This window comes from Sinohyriopsis cumingii, chromosome 18, assembly GCF_028554795.1.
Source record: "Sinohyriopsis cumingii isolate HCF-2022 chromosome 18, ASM2855479v2, whole genome shotgun sequence".
NCBI lineage: Eukaryota > Metazoa > Mollusca > Bivalvia > Unionida > Unionidae > Sinohyriopsis > Sinohyriopsis cumingii.
This window is the reverse complement of record NC_142978.1, coordinates 75812703-75837705: the sequence shown is the minus strand read 5'-3', so window position 1 is coordinate 75837705 and position 25003 is coordinate 75812703. Positions and strand designations below refer to the sequence as shown.

The following is a 25003-nucleotide window of genomic DNA, read 5'->3' as shown; positions in this document are numbered from 1 at the left end:
GTTATTACCAATAAGGCATTATTTCTTTGGCATGACATAAACAATAAAGCATCATTTTCTTGGCATGTTATAACCAATAAGGCATCATTTCCTTGGCATGTTATAACCGATAAGGTATCATTTCCTCTGCATGTTATAACCAATAAGGCATCATTTCCTTGTCATGACATAACCAATGAGGTATTTAATGCACATTAAAACCAAATACAAAACAAATTAGATATTCCGGAAGTGTGCAGTACACATTAGTAATCAAATATAAAGAATTTAAAAAGTAAGTATATATTGGGCATTGTGACATACAAATATATTTTATTAAGAATTTTTCATTATTATACATACTGATTTTTTAAATTACAATCCCAAATAGCTCATAACACATGCATTCAGTGAACTTCCTGTAAATATATATTCACTGCAGCTCAACAAAAGTGAGGTTTCAGAGAGCTGGCTAAAGTCACAACAAGAGAACATATTGCAACTAATGAAAATTTAGTTTTGAAAAGTGTATGAATGCAAAACAAGAATTTCATAGATATATGATATGAGATTGGGAACTTTTCAAGTGGGTTGCAGCTCTCATATATCCTTGTCTTTTATTAGTCTGTGACCATTCCGGTGGCCTAGTGGTTAGAGTGTCTGCCTTGGATGCGGGAGGTTGTGGGTTCGATCCATATCCGAGTCATACCAAAGACTTATAAAAATGGTACTAACAGATGCCTTGCTTGGCGCTCAGCATTAAGAGGTCAGTGTTAGGATTGGTAGGCCTGGTGTCAGGATAATCTGACTGGGTGGGACATCATGCTACATGTCTGCGGCATGATGCCCCAGTGCTAGACATGACTATAAACTGTCACACTGCAGACATCGTAGTGATATGACTGAAAAATTGTTAAAGCAGTGTTAAAAATCCAAATCACACACATTAGTCTATACATCCATTTGATATCATTTTTTTGTCTCTTACACTGAGAAGATAGTAAGTTAGCATGTGGCTTGTGGTTTTTGAAAAGAAGTCATTAAAGTTGTTTTATTTTTTATAATGGTGGCAAGATTTGATGACAGATTGGTATAAATTGTACAAACATAAAAGGTCTCTAAGCCAGAATGCCGAATGGTCTTTGAGAAGAAGTTGAAATAGCAGATGTTGTGAGACACATTGAAAGATGACACATCGCTAATGTCACAAATGACAGAGGTTCCTACCATAAGTTGACTTGGTCTTATGGCCATTGTGAACTAAAATTACTAAAATTGAGAGAGAGAGAGAGAGAGACAGAGACAGAGACAGAGAGAGAGGCAGAGAGAGAAACACACAGATTAGTAAGACCGACTAACCAATGGACAGAGAGTTACTTGTTGTGAACCTACCTGGAAGAGGTTTATAGAACTTGTCATATAGAAGCAGCAGGTCAAACAGCATGTTGTGTCCAACCAAAGGCTGCAACAAGCATGTAAGAACCTACTGTATTAATGGTTCAAGCAAAGTCACATGATTGTACTTCTTATTGCTGCAAAAGACACCTTACAAAACAAAGATTTTTTTGGGAACAAGTTTTTAAAAATATACTCCATTTGTCATGTCTGCAAGTGTATGTACTTTTGCATTCTTATGCTAAAATACTACTCTTGAAATAAAACACAAACTCTGTGCATTTAAACAAGAGGAGCAAGTGGATATAAGATCACTCACCTGGCTGAAATTGGCCTAATAGCAAAATGGATCTGGGTCAGCAGGATGCATTCTGTAGAAACTTTTTAAAAAGCTGTTGACTGCATTTGTTATAAAAACAACCATTTCACTGTTTCTCTGTTTTGTTTATATTATTTTCATCTATAATTGATGGTACATCAGCATTTGTTCAATATATTTAAAAGCCTTTATGCCAGGCAACTTGGCTAGCATTTTAGTTATTGACCCACTGAACTCTGCATTGACCAATGGCATTTGTAACTTGCAGAAACAATGTGTACCATACTTGTATCTGACTGGAAGCAGCTGGAAAAAAACCTGATGCAATCTGATTGGCAATATGTTACCTCTTAAGATTGTTTGGAATAATCAAAGTGGCTTCCATAGAAAATACCACTTGTCACATGTTAGTTTTTGTTTAGAACTTTCAAGCAAGTCTTTCTTTCCATTCAAGGTATCAGTGAAGTCACACATACTGAATAACTAACTGATCACATTACAAGGTTTCCCAATGGGTTTTTTAGTTTGCTTACAGCAGGCAATAACTCTCCTATCCACAATATGGCATTATTCAGAACACCATACTGGCCAGCTGTATATGCCAAGGATTGATGTGGAACAAAGTGGACTGATGAACCTTGACTAGACAAAATGTTTTGGGTTTTTATATATCTGATGGTGACTCAGCACCATTTGTACAAAACTCAAAGTCCTTCATGCTAGACTGCTTTCTGTCAGACTGAGTCAAATTCTGTTGAGTGGTTAGGATAATAAAAATCATTCAAAATTGATTCTATTTTTAGTAACAATATCTGTAATCGACAACAAATTGGCATCATTTATTGAAAGTTGGAAGTTCTTTATGTCAGGATGCTTTCTGTCAAATATGGTCAAATTTTGAAAAGTGTTTATAAGAAAGAATCTATTTATACGTTTTCATTTTTAAGTAACAGTGGTCATGGTCTTCCTAGTCACATGGCATGGTCTAAGTAAGAACTTGCGATACAAACATTCAACATGACTCTTGACCAAATTTATTCCTTGTAACTCTCATTTACCTTCAGTTGGTAAATAGAAAATTAAACTGAATATCTCAAAATGCATTGGCTCCGATCAGCTTTTGTATCTATTAAGCCTAGCTGTGCTTATTTATCGAGTTTGTGGCCCTGTAATTTCCAAATCTCCCTTTCTTGCCCTCCCATACATGGTCATCAATATGCATATGCATACATATCAAATGTTGTTACATTTATAATTATGCCACTCAACCAACTCTTCACCATTACTAATGGGAATCATTTCTAATATATATAAAATTTCCTATACTTACAATTTTCAAATATTGAATATTTTCCAAAGACAGCATGTCATCAATCAATATAGATGCAGATATCTGCTACACAACTGAGGATTTCAATCAGCTTCACAAATGGATTTTAACCATCTCCACAAACGAGGATTTCGAGCAATAGTTTCTCACTTTCAAATTGGCTAAAAGATACACTGATATTGTTTCTGATTTTAACTAGAGTTACAAAGCAAATCCTCTGATTGCCAGGTTATGAGGTGTCTCCAAGACATTCCTGTCAACTGTATGAAGGAGTTTCAAATATTGCAATTAAACATTCACATTTCAAGCTAAAACAGTGGTCGATTCCAGTCAAATTGTATGAAAGAGTTTCAAATACTAAAATTAAACATTCCCACTCCAAACTAAAACAGTGGTCGATTCAAGTCAAGTGTTTGAAGGAGTTTCAAATACTGAAATTAAACATTCACATTCCAGGCTAAAACAGTGGTCCAGTCTTGACAGCATTATAGTAAAGGAGGTACAAATATATAAAAGAGAATTTTTATTCATTTTGTCGTTTAGTTTAACATACTAACGTCATGTCTCCCAGACCAAAACTGTCATAAATGTGATGTCTGTTTTGGACCTACTACTCACATTATAATTTTACACTATTTAATTAATTTTTCATTGAGGCATTTAAGCAAAAACACATTTTAGCAAAATACTGATGACCACAATATTTTTTAATGTTTTATAATTTTGTCTTCTAAAAATAAATTGGCCTTAAATATGATCTAATTAAGCAGGGCCTATGTACTTCTACAGGTGTTACATACTTTAATGCAGGTGTTATGTACTTCTGTAGGTGTTATGTACTTCTGCAGGTGTCATGTACTTCTTCAAAAGGTGTTACATACTTGTGCAGGTTGAAATTTGTCACCAGTCATCAGTATTTACATGATTCCCACGCTTTTCTAAATATAAATTTCCAGGTCTTTTCCAGGTTTTTTCAAGGATGAAATTAATTGTTTCAAAGTAAACATATGACTATTACTGAATGGAATTTTTAAAAAAAATTAGGATTATAAAACATGCATTTTCCAAATTAGAAGATGTTTCTCTTTCAAGACATATATGTCAGAAAAGATGATCATGTACAAACCCACAAAATGATTCACATGAAACAAATCTGACTATATTCCTATAAATTGGCATTTAAACATAATAAGCATAATTATTTTGTTTCCTTAAATTCTAAAGAATTCTAGAGCAATATAGTGCATGTTATACAAAGCAAACATTTCCTATCATAGTATGAGAAAAACCCAATAAATGCAAAGTAACAGAATCTTATCTTGTAACGAAAAAAGGTTTAACCCTGAATTTTGAACCAACCTAAACTTCTTAAAATGATTTGGTTAAAAATTCCATCATTTAAAGATAATTACAAAAGGATTAATTCAAATTTTGGCAAAAGACCCTCAAAATTATATTTTGTTGTATAAACGAGGAATGAATTTTTCTGTAAAATCAACTTCTTGTAGTTCAATAAATGAGTCCCCAAACATGTATTGATACATAGGCTCTTGTTGTTTCTTAATATATAATAAAAGGGGCGATAACTTCCCATTTCTCCTGCATTCTATTTAAGATCTGAAACCAATGCTTCATGCTATATGTCACTGTGTAATAGTTTCGCACCAAAGTTCAGCTCAGAGATTTGAAATTTTCTGTGTTTCCTTTGTATATTCCAACTCCATTTGTCATCAATGGACATTTAATATGGAGTGTGGGTTCAGAGCAATTACATATCAAAATTTTGAATCTGCCACCACCATAAGATAGCTTACCAGCGAGCCTAGCAAATTTAAATTATGTTATATCGACTTATACCTGCATGAAATCAATAGGAAAATTATTTTCTCAAAAATGGCAAGTATTATGATCATTATGTCTTTAATCCGATGACAGACTAGATGAAACCTGAGCCGGTGCTCGCCACTTGTGATAATAGTCACATGACTTCACAAATCTCAAACAATGACATCGGAAGTCCAATAGTCATGTGATATCAGTAACAAACTCCTTTTTAATGCTGTTGTACAAAATTTCATTTATATTAAATGAAAGTCTTATACCTTTTGTAAAAGCCAGAAAGAACACATAATTCTCAACATATTTATTTCGAGAACAACAACAAGAACCTTGGCCAGTCTGATTCATCAAGCAGAGTAGTCTGGTTCCTGCTTCGTATGCTCCCTGCATGAGAGAGCACAAGTCAACGTGGTAGTCACATGATACAACAAAACTCCAGAGTTGGTCTTGGATTCTTGGGGAACAACATCTGCTGCACATGTTTTCTTTGGGCATTCACTTCATTCCATTCCGTTTATTCACCCAAGAATCTAATGTCAGCACTATATGGTGTATTCAAACTAAACCAATGAGTGAAGTCCACACAGTTGCTGCTGTCATCCCAACCTTCGTTGGACAGCCCAGTCTTCGCTGGGCTCCTTCAGTTTCCACTGAAGAAACTTTACTCAAGGGTTATCCATAACATTCTGTCAGGGAGTTTTACAGACCAGCTGTGACCTCTGTACAACCACGTTGTGCCATTCAGTAGCCAATGAATCACTCACTGACAGAATGAACCAAAACAGTTTCATACGTAGCAGCAGATAGTCCTCCTTGGCCAACAGTATAATTATAACTAAAAACTTAACTGGATCTGTGTTTTGTTGTGTATAAATTGAGAATTTTGTGCTCTTTCGTTTTTGTATTTTTATTACAACCAGTATACGACTTGCATTTAATATTTTTTTATCAACAATATTTGACAATGATGGTTGTGAAATTCTGTGTGCTCGTGCAACTAGCAATCAAAATCGCTAGTACCTGCTCAAATTTCATCTATGCATTAGTTTTATCATCTTTCAGCAGATTAAAGACATAATGATTTTAATACTCGCAATTTGTTAGAAAATAAATAATTTTCATATCAATTTCAACTCGATTTAACAATGTTTAAGTTTGCTAGCCCATCTGCTAATGTTGGCCTCTTGTGATGCTAGACTAGTTTTCATACCTTCCATGTAAAAAAGATGCGGATATCGAGCTGTCTGTGAAACAAAAAGTTTACTAGACAAATCTAATCCACTGAGCATTTGGATTGTCTCAACAAATATATTTATGGCAAGCACCCAAATGATCCATACTGCAACCTCCTAATATTCTGGTTAGAACTTGATAAAATTAACTCACAGTCCAGTTATGACTGATTTATGTAATTGTTTCAGGCGTCAAGTTGTGGAAGAAAATTCCCAGATTTGTCCCCGACTTTCATCAATATTTGCAAAATTCAAGGACTTTTCATGGTCTGGAAAAAATTATCATTTCTCCCAACTTTTTCCTGATTTCCCAGTAGACTGGGAACCCTATATTATACATAACCAGCATAATCTCATACAAAAAAATAAAATGTGCGTACAATTTTAGTGAAAATTGGTTTGATTGGAAATGTCACTATAAGTTTTTGCTCCCTAAAATGTTGTCACTTTCATCATTCTGCTAGCATAGGGCTTTCCCCAAGTAGTTTTCAAAATGTTGGGTCTCCTTGAACAGATACAGGTGAAAAGAGAGGGTTAACGGTACTATTTGAATTATTAGGACTTGTACTTGTGTACTGGGCTGACAAGAGGGGAGGGGCAACCGGGAATATATCCCTGAGGCCTGGGCCCATAAGGGGGCCCAGCGCAAACAACACTTTTTAATTTTATAAAAGAAAAATTTGTTGAAGAAGAACTAGGAGAGGCCCAGCTGTTTCTCACCTCAAGGCCTGTGATCATTCTCTACGGTCCTGCTTGTGTAATGGAAATGCTAGTGTAGTGGCAATGCTAGTGTAGTGGAAATATGATGTAGTGGAAATGCTAGTGTAGTGGAAATACAGTGTAGTGGAAATGCTAAAGATTGTCTTATATTATTTACAATTAACTGATTAAATCCTCTAATTTGGCCAATCTCATCCCATCTAAACTGTCTCTGAATTCACCACTGTATTAAGACAGCTAAAATTTAACAATACACTGAAGTTTGTTGCCACAAGTGATTTCATATAACTCTCTGAATGTAGTATGTCGTGTCATCTGTAATTTCACTGCAAAATGGTATGTTTGTACATATGCATGCATGTATGTATTGAGTTTAAGAACACATCAGCACAATACAGACTATATTATGGTGATTAAAAATTAAGTTTTAACATTGAAAACATAAAAAGCTGAATAAATCTTTAGAAAGATAAACCCTTCCAAATAACAGTAAACCTTACTCATGCAAGATAAACCCTTCCAAATAACAGCAAACATTACTCATGGAAGATAAATCCTTCCAAATAACAGTAAAGAATACTCATGCAAGATAAACCTTTCCAAATAACAGTAAACAATACTCCAACAAGTTAAACCCTTCTAAATAAAAGTAAATATTACTCATGCAAGATAAATCCTTCCAAATAGCAGCAAATATTACTCATGCAAGATAAATACTTCCAAATAACAGCAAACACTACTCATGCAAGATAAATCCTTCCAAATAACAGCAAACATTACTCATATAAGATAAATCCTTCCAGGTAACAGTTAACATTACTCATGCAAAATAAATCCTTCCAAATAACAGTAAACATTATTCATACAAGATAAATCCTTCCAAGTAACAGTTAACATCACTAATGCAAGATAAACGCTTCCAAATAACAGTAAACAATACTCATGCAAGATAAATCCTTCCAAATAACAGTAAACAATACTCCATGAGGTTAAACCTTCCAAATAACAATAAATACTAGTCATAAAGAAAAAAGATAAAGGTTAAACTATGTAAAAATTCACAGCAGTTGTCTGACCTTTTTGCAGTCTGTGAGCACTCTGAAGACCCTGGTAATGCCAAGCATGTTCTCTAATAGTTTTTGTTCTTCTTGTTGTGCCTCTGCTGACTCATGTTCTAACTTCTGCCTTGTTTCCATGGTAACCTTTTCAACAATAATCTGGAAAAAGTTAATGAGCAAATTATGTTATACATGTATAAACAGTATTTGTTCTTCCTGTTATTTTGCCTCTGCTGACTCATGTTCTAACTTTTGCCTTGTTTCCAAGGTAACAATTTCAGCAATAATCTGGAAAAAGTTAATGAGCAAATTATGTTATACATATATCAATAGATACTGAGTATGTATCAAATTGGTCAATTTTTATTTATGCCTCTCAGATACATGAAATCTTTTCTCAACATTGATTAACCTATTTATTGTAATACCCATAATGAAATCTATTATCAAAAAAGATTCACCCTATATGCTGTAATACACCCACTGTGCAATATTTGGATGAATTAGTGAGGTTAAAGTTCATCATCATATGTTCACATCTACAGTATCATGAACAATACCCCAATCAAGTGTAACATAATGTGCATCCCATTAGTTCTAAAAGAGTCAGCTCCCTTTGACTGTGTTGACCTCTCCAATATGGAGATGCATTCACCATCCATTATTTAGTTTTTAAGAACAAACTGTAATACCTACTTCTGCAGATGATTTGATAAATTTCTGAGAAATGTTACTGATATTCTAATTTAATATGCTATTAACTAATTAAACTCTAATTGGGACCATCTCATCCCTGCTATGCCACCTCAGAATTTACCACTGTATTCAGACAATAATTTCTATGCTATGAAATCTATATCATATCATAACTCTAATTATTCAACATTATTCCTCTTGTCATAATGACAATCAATATTATGTAATAACTTGGAGGCAAAAGTTACATAATAAATTTAAGGGCAACACTTTTTCCTTGCTCTCACTTAATCACTATAGCATTAGATAATTAATACACCAAGTTTTTGTCTTTCAAACCCATTTGAATACAGTGGAATACAGTCTTATCTTGAGGCAGACTTTGCTGCTCTCATTAGTTCAGTGAAGGTTTGCATCATCTGTGTTCATCCTTGGATTGGACCTTGTTGTTCAAACTTATCCTAAGATCTTTTTGAATTTTTCTCAGCATTGAAAAGATCTTTCTGCATTTGTACTGCTGTCAGGGCATGTCAGACATTGCAAGGTAAACACTAGATACAATGAATGTTTTCCTTAAGGCAGCTGACTGTTGACCATGCCAATATGGTGTTGACTATGTCAATATGGTGTTGACCATGTCAATATGGTGTTGACCATCTCAATATGGTGTTGACTTTGTCAATATGGTGATTGCAGTGTGCACAAGGAATATAATGCCCCTTCTTGCCGCTGCACTTCTCAAAATCAAACACTGTAAACAAGAAGTTCTGAAATTTAGTTTAGCTGGACTATGCTCGATTTGCAGATGGCTCATCCTTTTCTGAATCACAGCTGTTTTTCAACATTTTACCTTAAATTTTTTTAACACGCTTCCACACTATTCCAGCTACTGAAATAATAATGTTTTGCATTTTACATATAAAGTAAAATCCAACTTCAAACAATCTTTGCTGATTATGAACTAAATATCAATCTTTAATAAAGATGGCTTAATCATTCTCATTAAAGGCAACAAAGTACAATACGTTTCATTTTTTCAACATGCATCTGTTTGATTTACCTAACTTTAAATGAATTGAGTTGTTGCCCTTTGTGTACATTACCTGTCCATATTAGCTTCATGGGTGGGGCACTGGGTTGCCAAGTGGTTTTAAGTGCTCACTTTTACCGATCACTGCCCCCTCACCTCTGCTTGTGTGGGTTTGATTCTTGGGCTCAGCCAATGTGCATATATAAGAAAGCTTGCCAGTAGCCTCCCTTGGGTCAGTAGTTTTTCCATGTTTTTTTCTTCTCTTTATCTTCATTTACCAGTTATACAGCTGCCATATATAGCCTAACAAGTTCTCAAAGATGACATTAAACCGACAAAAGCAACAACAGCTTAATGAGCTATCCCACAGAAAGACTTGCCACAGTAAATCACCTAGATATTCTGAGCAAATCATGCAATCTGTAGATTGGTGGTTTGTTTATCTCGAACTACCTGTATCATTTATTCACCTTTACAAGTTTTCCATTAGCATTCAGCATAACTGGTTACTTGTAATACAGATCACATTTATATATCATGGTTTCAATGAAAGTCTTCCTATCTTTAAGGGGCACTGGGTGGGCAAGTGGGCTAAAGCATTTGCCTTTATCGTTCACTGCCATCTCACTTCTGTCCACATGGATTGAAGCCTCTGGATCAGGCATTGTGGGTATGTGAGAATGTTTGCCAGTAGCTTCCCATGGGTCAATGGTTCTTACCATAATTTTCCCAGGTTCTTCCTCTACCAGATTTACTGGCTACCTTTACAGCCTATCTTACAATGAGAAAAGGCATTAAACCCCAAAATAACAACCACAACAACCATCTCATTATTTTATTAAGATTTACAGGAAATTGTGTATTTATGCAACAACCAAGTTGGGGGTTTAGGAGTCCAAAATCTTGTCTTCCAAATGACACTTTGTTATGGCAGATTTATGAGTTCAAGATGAGTTTTAGCAAACACTTTACCCTCTACACTGCATGGTGGGATCCAAACAAGAGTCAAACCAGACTCTAATATGGCAAATTTTAGAAAACACTTTACCCTCTACACAGCATGGTGGGATCATGTGTGTGTGTTTGATTTGGATTTTTAATGTAGCTTTAACAATTTTTCAGTCATATTGCTACACTGTCTGCAGTGTGGCAGTTTATAGTGATGTCTAGCACTGAGGCATCATGCCGCAGACATGTAGCATGATGTCCCACCCAGTCACATTATCCTGACGCCAGGTCGACCAGTCCTAACACTAACCTCTTAATGCTGAGCGCCAAGCAAGGCAGCTGTTAGTACCATTTTTGTAAGTCTTTGGTATGACTCAGCCGGGGATGGAACCCACGACCTCCCGCATCTGAGGCGGACACTCTAACCACTAGGCCACTGGAGCAGTCCATGGTGGGATCAAAAAAAATGTCACACCAGACTCAAATATGGCAAATTTTAGAAAACACTTGACCCTCTAAACATCATGGTGAGATGAAGATAGGGGTCACAATGAACCAAATTTACAAAATTTAGCAAATTTTAGCAAATGCTTTACCCTCTGCATGGCAAGGTGGGATCAAAACAAAGATAACTTAAATTTAGAGGAAAGTGATTACTCTCACCCATAAAAGTATGAAGACATGGTGGGAAACCTGTGAGAAAGTAGGTCAATATTTAAAATGTTACAACAGCTGGTTTTTAATAAATTCTTTTCTATACCTTCAAGACAAATACAAAAGCAAAATAAACACTTATTAAATTTATGAAGATATCTCTTAAAAATCATTAGTGTGATTCAGTAAAACTGTTTATTTAACTGTAAAACAGTAGTTTTTGCAAAAGAAGATAACCCTGAAAATAGGGTACTACTGAAAACTGGTGCTATATCAAGGTAAAAGACCTCTCATCTCATTTGGGCAGAATCAAATATGAAACAAAATTTTTCCCCTCGCTAATAATCTGTCTAAAAACCATAACAGAGTATTAACTGTCTCATCATCAGGCTCTGAATGCATGGAATTTCACTCACTCCCCAAGATTAATGTCTGAAGTTTTGGAAAGAATCTCATAGATTGAAATGTGACAGCAGACATAAATTGATACAAAAGTTGCTCAAAATGCATTAAAACAATATGCTTATAAGGCCTTATACTGCTTTCTGAACAGAAAAAACCCAATAGTTGTTAACATACTCAAAATGCATGAAAACACAATGCTTACATGGCTTTGTATTGCTTTCTGAACAGAGAGAACACAACAGTTGATAACATACTAAAAATGCATGAAACATTATGTTATATGGCTCTACACTATATTATATGGCACTATATTATATGGCTTTTTCAACAGAAAAAAATCCACAATAGCTTATAACATACTCAAAATGCATAAGGGAGGAGGAGGTGATATCAACTTGCAGAAAGGTCAAGTTTAATAAACTTTTTCTGCATATCTGGGTGAAATTACAGGCACCGGGCAGACTATTTTACCTAAATTGCAAGACAGCAAAGAATATTTTCATACCAGTTTTTGATAAAAAGGATGGGTAAGCACTTAAATAGGGCATGTGCTGCAATAGGTCAAATATAGTACTGAAATAGTTTTACTGAATTACATTTTTGTAAATGCTGTATGTAAAATAAAATTTGTGCAAGATATGACTTTTTTGTTTAGAAACACAAGATAATTTATTCAATACAGTATTATTGTGTAACACAATATAGAATTCTAACTCTCCTGTCTATTTAATGGAAGGTCATGATGGATAATGCTTTCAGAGAAAAACCGAGCATTGCCACATACTATGGAGACTGCCCACAGTGGACACCTGAGAAGGAGATGCAATGCATGAAACAGAAAACAGGCATGAGCTTTTCTGCAGCCAGGAAATTTGTGGAAGCCACAGCTCCATTTAACATGGCTGGCAAATCATATACCAGCACAGGTAAAGTAGAGAAGAAACCTGTAAAAACAAAATACTGTCTATATTCAGACAAACATTACAGGACATTAAGGTCAAAGCCAATTCAGTCCTAACGCCACCAAATCTTGTGCAAGCAGTCATGCAAACTGAGAGTAAGTAGGCAACTTAAATGAAACACCCGTGTAACACGGCAGCAATGAAGAAACTTAATGCTACAAACGACAACCTAAGCCCAGCCCACGAAAAGAGAGGCAAGCCGGTGGAAATTAATGTTCTAAACCAAATAAAGTGAAGATTTACATGAGATGAGAGGCAAACCAGTGGGAATGAATGTTTTATACCAAATGAAGTAAGGATTTTAAAAACATCTATTGGACTTCCTAAAGATCACATGATTCTAACAAATGCTTTTACAAGTTTGAATCTGGAGAGTTTGGGACCATTCCAGTGGCCTAAGTGGCTAGTGCATTCACCTCAGATGTGGGAAGTCATGGGTTTGAACCCCAGCTGAGTCATACCAAAGACTTTGAAAATGGTACTAGCAGCTGCCTTGCTTGGTGCTCAGCATTAGCAGGACAGTGTTAGGACTGGTCAGCCTAGTGTCAGGATAATGTGACTGGGTGGGATAATACGTCTGCAGCATGATACCTCAGTGCTAGACATCACTATAAACTGCCACAAGGCAGACATCATAGTGATATGACTAAAACAATTGTTAAAGCTATGCTAAAAATCCAAATCACACACACACTGAAGAGTTTGGACATGGGACAGCCTCCTGATATCTCACCAGAAAAAGTCTAAAGAAGTCCTGTACTTCAACAACTTTCATAAATAAGTCTGACATCATTAAAAAAATGCAATTACAAAGGATTAAAAGCAAATATTGATGAAATTAATTGGATACTTCAAGAACATGACCAAATATGTGTCTGCCTTTGTGAGACCATTTTACAAAAAAGTGATAAGTTAATCTTAAGCATAAAATCATGTAAAGAAACTCTTCAAGAAATAATGATAAAGCTGCCAGAGGAATGTCCATCATGATAAATAATAAAACTTCAATGCCAAAAATTAATCAGGCTATAGCTGTTCATATGACTCTACTTAAAACTCTTTCACTCTGCTCAATATATCTCTCTCCAAGCACTCAGCATAATCAAACTGATCAGTTACTAACACCCTCCTGTTTTACTTGGTAAATCTGGCAGTCCCCATACAAACTGGGGGTTATATACATCATGAGAGAGGGAAGAAGATAGAAGATTTTGTTTTGTCTTTTTAAGTTGATAACTTATGTCATCATATACCTATCATCATCCTGCCACATGATCATACTCATGTTTAGATACAACCATTTGCAATCCATCTCCTTTACTTTACTTCTCTTGGGAAGCTGACAACAACCTATATAGTAGTGATCACCTTCCAATATATTTTGGAAGTAATATTCCAAAACCTTAAGGGACTGGGCATTGATGGAAACTGAACAGAGCAGATTGGGAAACATTTCAATCCTTCTGCATGTAAAATCTGACAACTGATCATTCTGACAATGTAGAGCATCCAACACCTCAATATCAAAGGACATTCCAGGATGTTGCCAGGAATACAATATCAGAAACATCAGCAGTTTCTATACATATCAACAAAGCATGATTTTGATGATCCATGCAAAAGATGTCATCCGGGAATGGAAAAAGGTTTTTAAACATATCAATACTAATACAAAAACTGAAAATCTTAATAAAAATTGTATTTATTGAGTTAAAGTTCAGTGAATCAATAGCAAGGGCCTAAATGGCACTGGAATTCATCCTCACTCAAAACCAGTGTTGTAAATACAACACAATTCTTAATTCAAAAGTCACCGCCTTAGTCATCAAAACTCCCCAAAATTTTATTTAATCACCGCCAATTCTAATGGTCCTCTCTTCTCCTTTTCCAGAGTAAATTCATAGCTATACATCCCTGTATGCAGATGGTTCAAAAGATTCAGACAAAGTTGGAGCTGCCATTGCAGCATCACATGGCACCACATCCAGTTTCCAAATATCACTTCAGAATTTATTTCCACAATGAAAGCCTTGTAAATCTTAACTCTGACAACCTGTTCAAGTTCTAGCTTTTACAAAAACATGACATGCTCACACAATCTTGGAAAAGTATTCTGTACTGTTGGTTGCCAAGTAACAATGATGTCAAGGGTTAGGATAGGATTGGTATAAAGGGTTAGGATAGGATTGATATAAAGGGTTAGGATAGGATTGATATAAAGGGTTAGGATAGGATTGATATAAAGAGTTAGGATAGGATTGATGTAAAGGGTTAGGATAGGATGGATATAAAGGGTTAGGATAGGATTGATATAAAGGGTTAGGAAAGGATGGATATAAAGGGTTAGGATAGGATTGATATAAAGGGTTAGGATAGGATTGATATAAAGGGTTAGGATAGGATTGATATAAAGGGTTAGGATAGGATTGATATAAACAGTTAGGATAACTTTGATATAAAGGGTTAGGATAACACTGATATAAAGGGTTAGGAAAAGGCATATAAACTATCCAATACTGCTCTGCAGTCTATATACAGACATGAAATATTGTACAAATCTGCATGTTCATCATACCTGGTAAAATATGCTGAATTAAATCTCCACAAACTTAAGATCAAACCCACTATTGGAGAGTGGCATCCCTCATTTAGAAAAATAAAACATAGAAATGAGGTGGTATTGTGGTGTTAGCATGAGTCACACATACCTGATTCATGAATACCTCATGAAGGGTGACCCACAATTGGAGTACTTCAATCAAAGTGTATACCCTGCTGGGCCCACTGAGAGTGGAACATATTCTTGTTGAGTGTTATCAACTTCCACTCTGCAAGACAAGTATTTTAAACTGTACACAGAAACAGAATCATGATGTCCACGTTTTATTGGGCATGACCATACTGGGAGAGTGAGAATCAGCCTCCATATAAAAGAGTTCACAATATAAAGAATGTGACATAACTCTTCCAGTATGTATATGCACAAGATGGAGTCACTTTTTATCTCAGTATCAAGAGCCTAATTGGTACTGGAATTCATCCTCACTCAAAAAAAGTGTGTACTTATTATAATGAACTTTAACCCAAACTATGATGTTTTATGCGATCTGTGTGAATATTACAACAAACCTATTTTAAAACACTCAAGTTCAACAAAGTGTAACCAACTGTGACAAAATATTCATGAAAAACATATCCAAATTTGTTTCTTCTGAATATGATGCTAAATTAATCAAGAAGACACTTGTCCAAAATGGATGACAATCTTCTGTGAAACTTGAAGGACACAATGGTGCCTTGGTGCATAACAGGTTTGTTGTGTTTTTGTCACCTCCTCTTTTGACAGTAAATACATTATGGACATTTCTGACTCCTCATGTACAAGATATTTCATCCACTGAGTCTAACACTTACATTGCCAGTCTCATCTGTTGCTGTCCACACCAGAGGAAACCTATTTCTTATCTCCTTGCTCAAAACAAAAAAGTCCTTGATTTCCTGAATGTCTGAAATGGAATGAGAAGCAGCAAATACATACAGAATATATTTTTTTGTTTATACCGAAGACAAGGAAATCCCAATGAGCGAGTGAGGGGGAAGGGGTACATTAATATTTTCTGCAAGGCTCTGGTGCAGTGCATTAATATTTTCTGCAAATGCTTCCAAGGTTCTGATGCAGTGAAGATAATTTAACTGAAACTGAAATTTCGTGTCTGGTTTAAAACTCTTAGATTTTTTTCACCAATTTGTTTTTCAAAGCAAAGAGGGAAGATTGTTTTTCATGGACAATCCCTACATCTACCTGCTCGGTGGACACGTGTGTTTAGAGTTGAACAAAAGTATCACAGAATTAGGCAAAGAAATAACTTGGTTTTGTCTTAAAACAATTCGACTATTTCTCGTTGTACATGCGTACAATGTTATCTAGGGTGAATGTGTTTTTCTAGGTAAGCGACTGTATTAACATGTACCTAGCCACAGAGATTACTTGTGACGAGGTAACATGACTAACATGATATGCATGGGTATTCTACCCTGACTTGTACTCCCTCTCCTATGGATTTAAGTAAGACCAATTTCTAAAACCACACTGGTCGTTTTTGGATCACGTCAAGGAGTGTACGCTCTCCATTGTTCTCCAGCCATAGGGGTAAGTGTTAAAATTTACATTTTCATTTGATATGTGAAGCTTATTCGGTTTGTAATGTCTTATCGCATAATAATGTGTTCATTATAACACAGATTTAAAGTATTATCATATGTCTAGAGATTATACAGAAACTATTATTATGACCAATTTGGTTTTATTGTAGCTGATTCTGACTGTGTTCGTAGCTGTGTTTTGTAGCTGACTGTGTTTGTAGCTGACTGTGTTTGAAGCTGATTCTGACTGTTATTGTAGCTGACTGTTATTGTAGCTGATTTTGTCTGTCGCTGTGAAGTGTGATTGTCAATGTGACTATGAATATGACTAGAGCGGTCTGAAGCTGTCCGAAGCCGCCTAAAGTTGCTTAGAGCTATCTGGAGTTTCCAGAACATTTAACGCTACATATGTATGTACATATGTCTGTGCCACGGACGTAGATGTAGCAAATTGAAAAAGGTGTTGTATGCTGTCTGTACATGTAACATATGACTGTACTCATGGTGGATTCATAAAGGGTACGAGCAGTCGATAAGAGTGTGGGCCAACCCAAGGAACCGTGCAACTGTACAAGGGGTCTAGAAGCATACGTTTGGATCAATTGTTGTTCCATTGCATTTTTTATATCCATAAGATTATTTTAAATCTTCGTCATGTTCATAAGATTTATTTTGAATCTTAGTTGTATTCTTAAGATTATTTTGAATCTTAATAGAATTCATATTCGAGATTATGTGAATCTCTTTGTGTAAAATACTGTTTGAAGCGTATGTGCAGTCCATGAGGTTCTTGGATCTGTACTTCATTTTGATTTAATATTTTTGGTTTATTTTCGATGTGTGAATGTTGTGTAGAGTGATTTGAGTAAATCGTTATGTTGAGAGCATGAGAGAATCATTGTATTTTTACATCATATATTTCTCTTTATTAATTCATTCATAAATTTCCATCTTTCTCACATTGTGTTTGTCTTATTCATTTAGTCCAAAAACCCACTCGGTGTCTATTCTGCGACAAAAAGGTCTACTGTTATGTATATTTAATTTGTATTGTTTGTTCGCTTCTCCATGATTATATGTTATGTATTTTGTTCAAAATCAAGTTAATGGAGTACCTGACCGGTGACATTTATTAAACCACATAATATATAGCTAATATTTCTTTATGAATATAGATTAAATATTTAGATCATTATCAATGGAAGTAAGCATGTTTACTTATATCTGAATTTACAATACTAGTTATTCACCTGGAAATTCATAAACTTGTTGGCAACTCTGAATGTTTTAGGAAGGAAACTGACTTACATCCTGACTTTATTATTGTGTGCTTTTTATATAATGTTCTTTACTTGAGAAATTACTGATTCTTGCCTAACATCTGAAGCAAAATCCTTCTTATTGTTGTGTTCAGTTTTATTTTGCTTGGATTTATTTATTCAAATTATTATTCACTAGAATTACAAAGTGCTCAATAATAATCTTAGACTAAAACATTAATTTGGAATACGGTGAATTCAGATGACATTTTTGGATTATATTATTGTGATACATCAAAAGACTGTTTTCACAATGCCGCCTTCTAGACCATTGACACATTAGCACATTCATGACTAAAGGCACATCAACACATTCAATATTGAAATTTATTTGAAATACCACTGGAATTCAGTTGGAACTTCATACATTTGGACTTGTGATGGAACATCTAGGACTATTTGGGATTTAATACACAACACTGTCAGTTCCTCTGAAATTTTCACTTTCTATTCTAAAGCAATAAATTATTTGTTGAATTTTACAAAACTTGTTGGTTTTCACTCTATTCTGTTACTTACTTTAAGACTAGAGGATCTTAACACTACAAACTGAATCCTTTTGTTTGTCATGAAGACTCACTAAAGTCAGTCTAATATATGTCTTGACTGCAATGTGAACTAAGACAAATCTTTGTAAAAAATATGCACAGATGTTTTTGTAAAACAAACAATTGGTTATGTTCATTGTAGCATTTCCACTGGAAAGCTCTTCAGTTTCAGAGGTGAGTTATTTATGCATGTATGAAATCCCATCATAGACTGGTCTTGAAAAACACTGGAACCTTTTGAAGTCTGCTAATCAATCAGTCCATTTTCAAAACTTCATTTAGATTTGTAAAGATCTGCAGCAGCCAGGAGTTCTGATTTATAAGTTTCAATTCTAATGGACACTGGTTTGAGATTATTATCATCACACTTAATTGGAACCATCTACTTCGAATATATTTATTAATGGGGAGGGGTAGGTTAACATCACTTTAACATATTTGTTTTATGAAGATGAGGAAATGGGAGCAAGAGGTCTTTCCCAAAGGAACACTGAGGCAGCAGTTCCAGGTTGTCCTGAGCAGGTAATGAACCTGTAATCCTTGGATTACATGTCTGAAACTCTACCAGCTAAGTTACTGCAGCTCCCTGTAAGAATCTAATACCTATTACATACACTGCAAATTAAGAACAGATGATACACTGATTTTGCTGCTTTATTATTAAAATTTACTCCATTTGAAATGTTACTCATAACTTTTTCTGACCAATCAAAAACCTGCATCTGAACATTTCAAGTAAGATATTTAAATTGAGAATAATGTTTACTACTTGAAATGTCGAGTCAAGTTTTGTAATGGTGGGGTTTGTTGTCACATAATGATTACATGCTGTTTGTTCTAGATATGTATGACTTCATTGAAATAACACAGACCCTAATGGGCCAGTGCACTGTAAAATTTCAGATCTGGATCTACATTTTTTAAACTGGGGTGAACTTTATACACAGTAAATACAGAAAACCTCATTCTTTATGTGATGCAGTTCTTAGCGTAAAATTCACCATGCTTATCTAATCCACAAGGGTTGTCAATCATGCAACTCGTACCTTGTGTCTTCACTATGTACTTGTCTTTCTCTTTATCGGAGACAACCCATGCAGCAATTTGAGAACAAATCTTCTGAGCAGCATATTCATCTGCAACTCTGTAAGTTAAGAAACACAGATTGAGACCAACAGTAAAACATGTACAAAAGATACTTAGTCAAGGATCATCTTTTGGAGTATTTAACTGTGTGAAAAATACAAATTTTACATAGCTAAGTTTCAAGTTGTGTCACAGAATTGTGTGCAAAAAAATGTGCATTATATATGAATGCAATTGTAGATTGGTTTAACTGCCATGTACAGAGTTACCTGGGGGTGTATTAGTTTTAACCTTGGTGATTTAGTAGTACTGATTTATGACTGATCACCGATGCAAGCACAAAGCACTGGCAGTAAGGAAACCAATTTTACCTCAAGTTCTCTGGCTGGCCATGTATGTGACAAAGAGTTACAAGGCTTTCCAGAAGTATTCAAGGACAAGTTTACTTAATGGAAACTGAGCTTTCCCCCTTTTTAATTTTGTTAGTTATAAGCGTTGTTGTTCATCTGATCCAACAAATTTGATTGCATTTTATTTATTTATTCATTACATTTGGATGATACATAAATAACAAATATTCGTCATTTACAAAATAATATTTTCAATTGTAAAATTGTGTATTCTCAAATATAAACTCAAGAAATGTTTGAGAAATTTCAATGAGTTTTTCAACAACTTTTTTTAATATAAAGAGTTTTTCCAGACAATGTTTCAAGATCTTTTTTTTGTATGGTTGTACAAGCACGGAAAATTATTTTTATTACCCAACCCCACAACCTTGTCTTATAATGGGCAAAATAACATATTCATGAAAGTCCTTACCTCAGTTGTCCAGAATTCATGGCATGGCTAGAGATGTGGTCCTTGACCAGATTGTGTTGTTCTTCATTCATGAAGGAAATGCCATGGTATATCATCTGAAATTAGGGTACGAAATTTAGCAATGCCATGGTATATCATCTGAAATTAGGGTACGAAATTTAGCAATGACATGGTATATCATCTGAAATTAGGGTATGAAATTTAGCAATGTATTTCTCCTATGATAAGCTCCAGGCTTTTACAATAAAGCTTTGAACAGTTGGGGAGGTCCTATCACTAGACATAGCATTCTATGAACACAATTTGGTGACATTCTAAAGTCCTGAAAGAATTATCTATTATTCATTGAATTCTTAGACCTTTATTCAGAGTTAACATGCATCCTCATTGCTTGGAAACTATCCTACTGTAATTTCAGTGATTACAAATCCAGAATTGCAGGTGATAAGTAAACAATAATTTAAAATTCTATTTGTAATAATTACTAAAATGTATGGCTGGCTGTTTCAATTGCAACCAAACTAATTGTGTCTTGTTCTGCTACAGTGAACTCACTACAAGCAAAATGATGTCTAGTTGTACTAAGGTGAACTTGCAACAACCACAGTCATCGGTCTTGTTATACTAGAGTGAATCCACTACATCCAGTCATGTCTTGCTTCACAACAATGAATCCACTTCAACCAAAATCATGATGTCTTGTTGTACCACAGTGAACCTAGTACAACCAAAATCACCATGTCATGTTGATCTAAAGTGAATCCACTGCAACCAAGATCACCATGTCTTGTACCAGTCAACCCACTACAACTAAAATCACCATGTCTTGTACCAGTCAACCCACTACAACCAAAATCACCATGTCTTGTACCACAGTCAATCCACTACAACCAAAATCACCATGTCTTGTTGAACTAAAGTGAATCCACTTCAACCAGAATCATCATTGTCTTATATTACTGTGAATTCACTACAACCAAATCAAAAGGCCTTGTTCTCTAAAACAGTGATTCATGGGATAACTTTTATGGATTTTCAGGTTACTTAAAACCAAAAATTAAAGGCCCAACAAACAACAAACGTGATGACAAGCCCCCCAATCCATTTATTTAAGTACTATAAAAATATAAAAATCACAAATACGGATACCTATGCTAATAAATTTATTCTTATAAGGGTCAGACTTTTAGTCCATGCTGCAGGTTTGGGGATGTAACCAAACGTGCTGTCCTGATAAAGGTTACTTCATGAGAATAATGTACAGGCAGATTTAAACATAGATTAATAAATGTTACACAAGTGCCTCACATACAGATGCGAGTTGACTGTTTGCTTGATGATGACCAATAGTAGAACATGAGTATACAAAAGTTATCTTGCTTTTGACTTTTGTTTGATTTGACAGCTGCATGTAAACTCACCTTGTTGAAATCCATATTATACTTGCACTGGAACTCCCAACTAGATGCCTAAATAATATAAAACAAATTTGTACTTGGTGCAAATTTCAAACAGAATCTTTCTACTCCACAATAAACAGAAACCCAGTTCCTTAGGAAACCATTTTTTGCATCCAATCTTTATTGTTTCCATTTAGTAAAAACTGATCTAGGAAACTAACAAGGCATAGGTAGGTAAAGATTATGTATTAAATTATTAGTCTTTTAAAATTGGCTCAGAAAGCTTGCAAAAATGCCGAAATATTTAGCATTAAAAGTTTTATAATTTAACTGTATTCCACTCACAGCTGCATGTATAATTTCCACTTTAATTTCTAATATTAATTTTTTTCTTCAGTATTTTACTCTTCACTGATATTTAGATGAATAAAATAATTGATCACTATGTATGACATTTCACTGTATAAGAAACTTGACATGTCAATTGTATAATGAAATGTTAACATTGGCATACAATATTGTGTGTGTGTCTGTGATTAGGAATTTTAACATGGCTTTAACAATTTTCCAGTTACATCGCTACAATGTCTGCAGTGTGGCAGTTATTAGTGATATCTAACATATGGACACCACGCCAGACATGTAGCATGATATCCTACCCAGTCACATTATCCTGACACCAGGCCGACCAGTCCAAAGACTAACATCTTAATGCTGAGTGCCAAGCGAGGCAGGGCACACAACAGCAAATGACCAGAATGAAATGAGTTTAATAATGTAAAACATGTTATGTTTGTATCTTCACTTGTTTAGCATAACTGCTTATATGAAAAGATGTATCTATTTCAACCTGTGATGAAACGATCACAAGGTAAACATTTTCATGGCCAATAACTATTCTGACAGACAGGCAGGCAGATCTGGCAATGGGTTGTGTACAAGCAGCTGCAATTGAACAAATAAGTATAGAGACCTGTGGGTACTGATTTTAAGAAATACAGTGACTGATATTTTTTGTTAACATCAGTGAAATTCAGTTGGAAATAATATTCGTGGCCTGATTCTCTGAGCATGGTTCTCATCATGAGTGAAAGTAGCAATTGCCAAACCGACAGTATTTGGTGACTATCTCCCCTCCATGTATTGGTATAATCACACTTTTATTGCTAGGCGTTAAAAACCATCCCAGTAACACTACAAATTCATATTCCTCCATATTATTACTACATATAAGCAATTTGCTTAAGTTTTATTTGGCTAATATATGCTAAATGAGATGAATATCAAAATTTAATGCTCCTAAGATAGTGTGATTTAAAGTATTTTTTACCTGAACCGTAAAACAAACATCCACTGGTCCAAATGTTGTTGGGAATAGGTAAAAATTGAATGACTCAACATCATATCTGAAGAGAACAGAAGATTTTTATGCATTAAACTTAAAACAAAATCAAATATCGTGAATTACATTAAAACAGTACTCCATTATTATAACACTGTCCATGGGAGTTATGGAGGATACCACTTACAGTGAGATTACTTTATAATGAAGCATATGAGACAGTAGCCTCTCACTGTATCACTTTCCAGAGGTGTAATGGAGTATACCACCTTACAGTGAGATTACCCTATAATGAAGTATATGATACAGTAATCCCTCATTATAACACTGTCCATGGCAGCTATGGAACATACCACCTTACAGTGAGATCACCTTATAATGAAGTATATTAAAACACTGTCCATGGGAGCTATGGAACATACCACCTTACAGTGAGATTACCGTATAATGAAATACATAATCCATATAATTCTACTAATGAATAATCGCATCCATGACTGTACCCAATTTATAAACGGCACTTTTTTAAAATAACAAATGACCTTATAATGAGGGTGTCATATGTGTATTAGATGTTATTATCTACACTGATTATTTACATGCATCATCTAGAACTTTGTTATGCATTTAATTTTATTAATAACAGCAAAAAAGATTAAAAATGTTACGTCACACTATGATTAAGAAGCATGAGTAAATCCTTAACTGTAGCATTTGTCTTTATATTCTGACATAAAGAAACACCAACAAATGTATCCAAAAGAACATCTACAAATGATTTCAAAGAGCATCTACAAATGTATCCTAAAGAACAACTACAAATGTATCCTCAAGAACATAATTACATCTACAAATGTATCCTAAAGAACAACTACAAATGTATCCTCAAGAACATAATTACATCTACAAATGTATCCTAAAGAACAACTACAAATGTATCCTCAAGAACATAATTACATTGACAAATGTATCCTAAAGAACAACTACAAATGTATCCTCAAGAACATAATTACATTGACAAATGTATCGTAAAGAACAACTACAAATGTATCCTCAAGAACATAATTACATCTACAAAATTAATGTATCCTAAAGAACAACTACAAATGCGTCCTAAAGAACATCAGTTCCTAAAGAACATCTACAGATGTATCCAGATAACATATATTTCCCTACTTCCCCCACACACTTGCCTAAACATTGACAGAATGTATGCATCAATAAACATGCAAAGGAATAGTTAAGATGGATAAAAAGGAAATGGGCATAACTTTAGAAAATCATCAGATAATGGCAAAGTGAACTTGTCTGCCTGCTGTCAGTAATATCAGCCAAGTTCAGAGGTCTAGCTGCACACACATAAATATTGTACATAGTATATACATTTAATATCAAACAGGGCACACACAGGGCATACCTCTGAAAAAAAAGGCAGGAGGATAACAATAGAATGATATGTCAATTTTGGCCTCATGTCAATGTCTAACAATTTCAGGGTAATTCACCCAAAATGGCATGACTGACTGCACACACAAAAATCATCATATATAATATATACCATTAATACCAAAAAAGGGCATAACTTGGTGGTGGGGGGACATGTCTGAGCTCAATGACAGAATGATATGTGTGTTGACCATATGTCCATTATGTATGCCAAGTTTCAAAGCAATCCATCAAAAGCTGTGGCCGAGTTGCACAAGCAAGGATTATCACACAATGCATTTTACTAGTACATTTAACACTAAAGAGGGGTATAACACTAAAACAAGAGGC

General features: G+C 34.7%; 1 protein-coding gene across 4 annotated transcripts in view; it reads right to left on the bottom strand.

The window, feature by feature from the left end:
- LOC149777010 (poly(A)-specific ribonuclease PNLDC1-like) overlaps positions 1–25003 on the bottom strand; it is a 74881-nt gene that overhangs the window by 35799 nt on the left and 14079 nt on the right. For 3 of the 4 annotated variants that reach the window (XM_089941761.1, XM_089941762.1, XM_089941763.1), the window contains exons 5-11: positions 23216–23291; positions 21907–21954; positions 20486–20580; positions 19624–19721; positions 15982–16073; positions 7891–8031; positions 1372–1441 (exon numbers count right to left, since the gene is read on the bottom strand). In XM_089941761.1, coding sequence (XP_089797887.1) covers positions 1372–1441; positions 7891–8031; positions 15982–16073; positions 19624–19721; positions 20486–20580; positions 21907–21954; positions 23216–23291 — 620 coding nt within the window. The remainder of the gene's footprint in view (positions 1–1371; positions 1442–7890; positions 8032–15981; positions 16074–19623; positions 19722–20485; positions 20581–21906; positions 21955–23215; positions 23292–25003) is intronic. The other variant, XM_089941764.1, reaches the window with a different exon arrangement.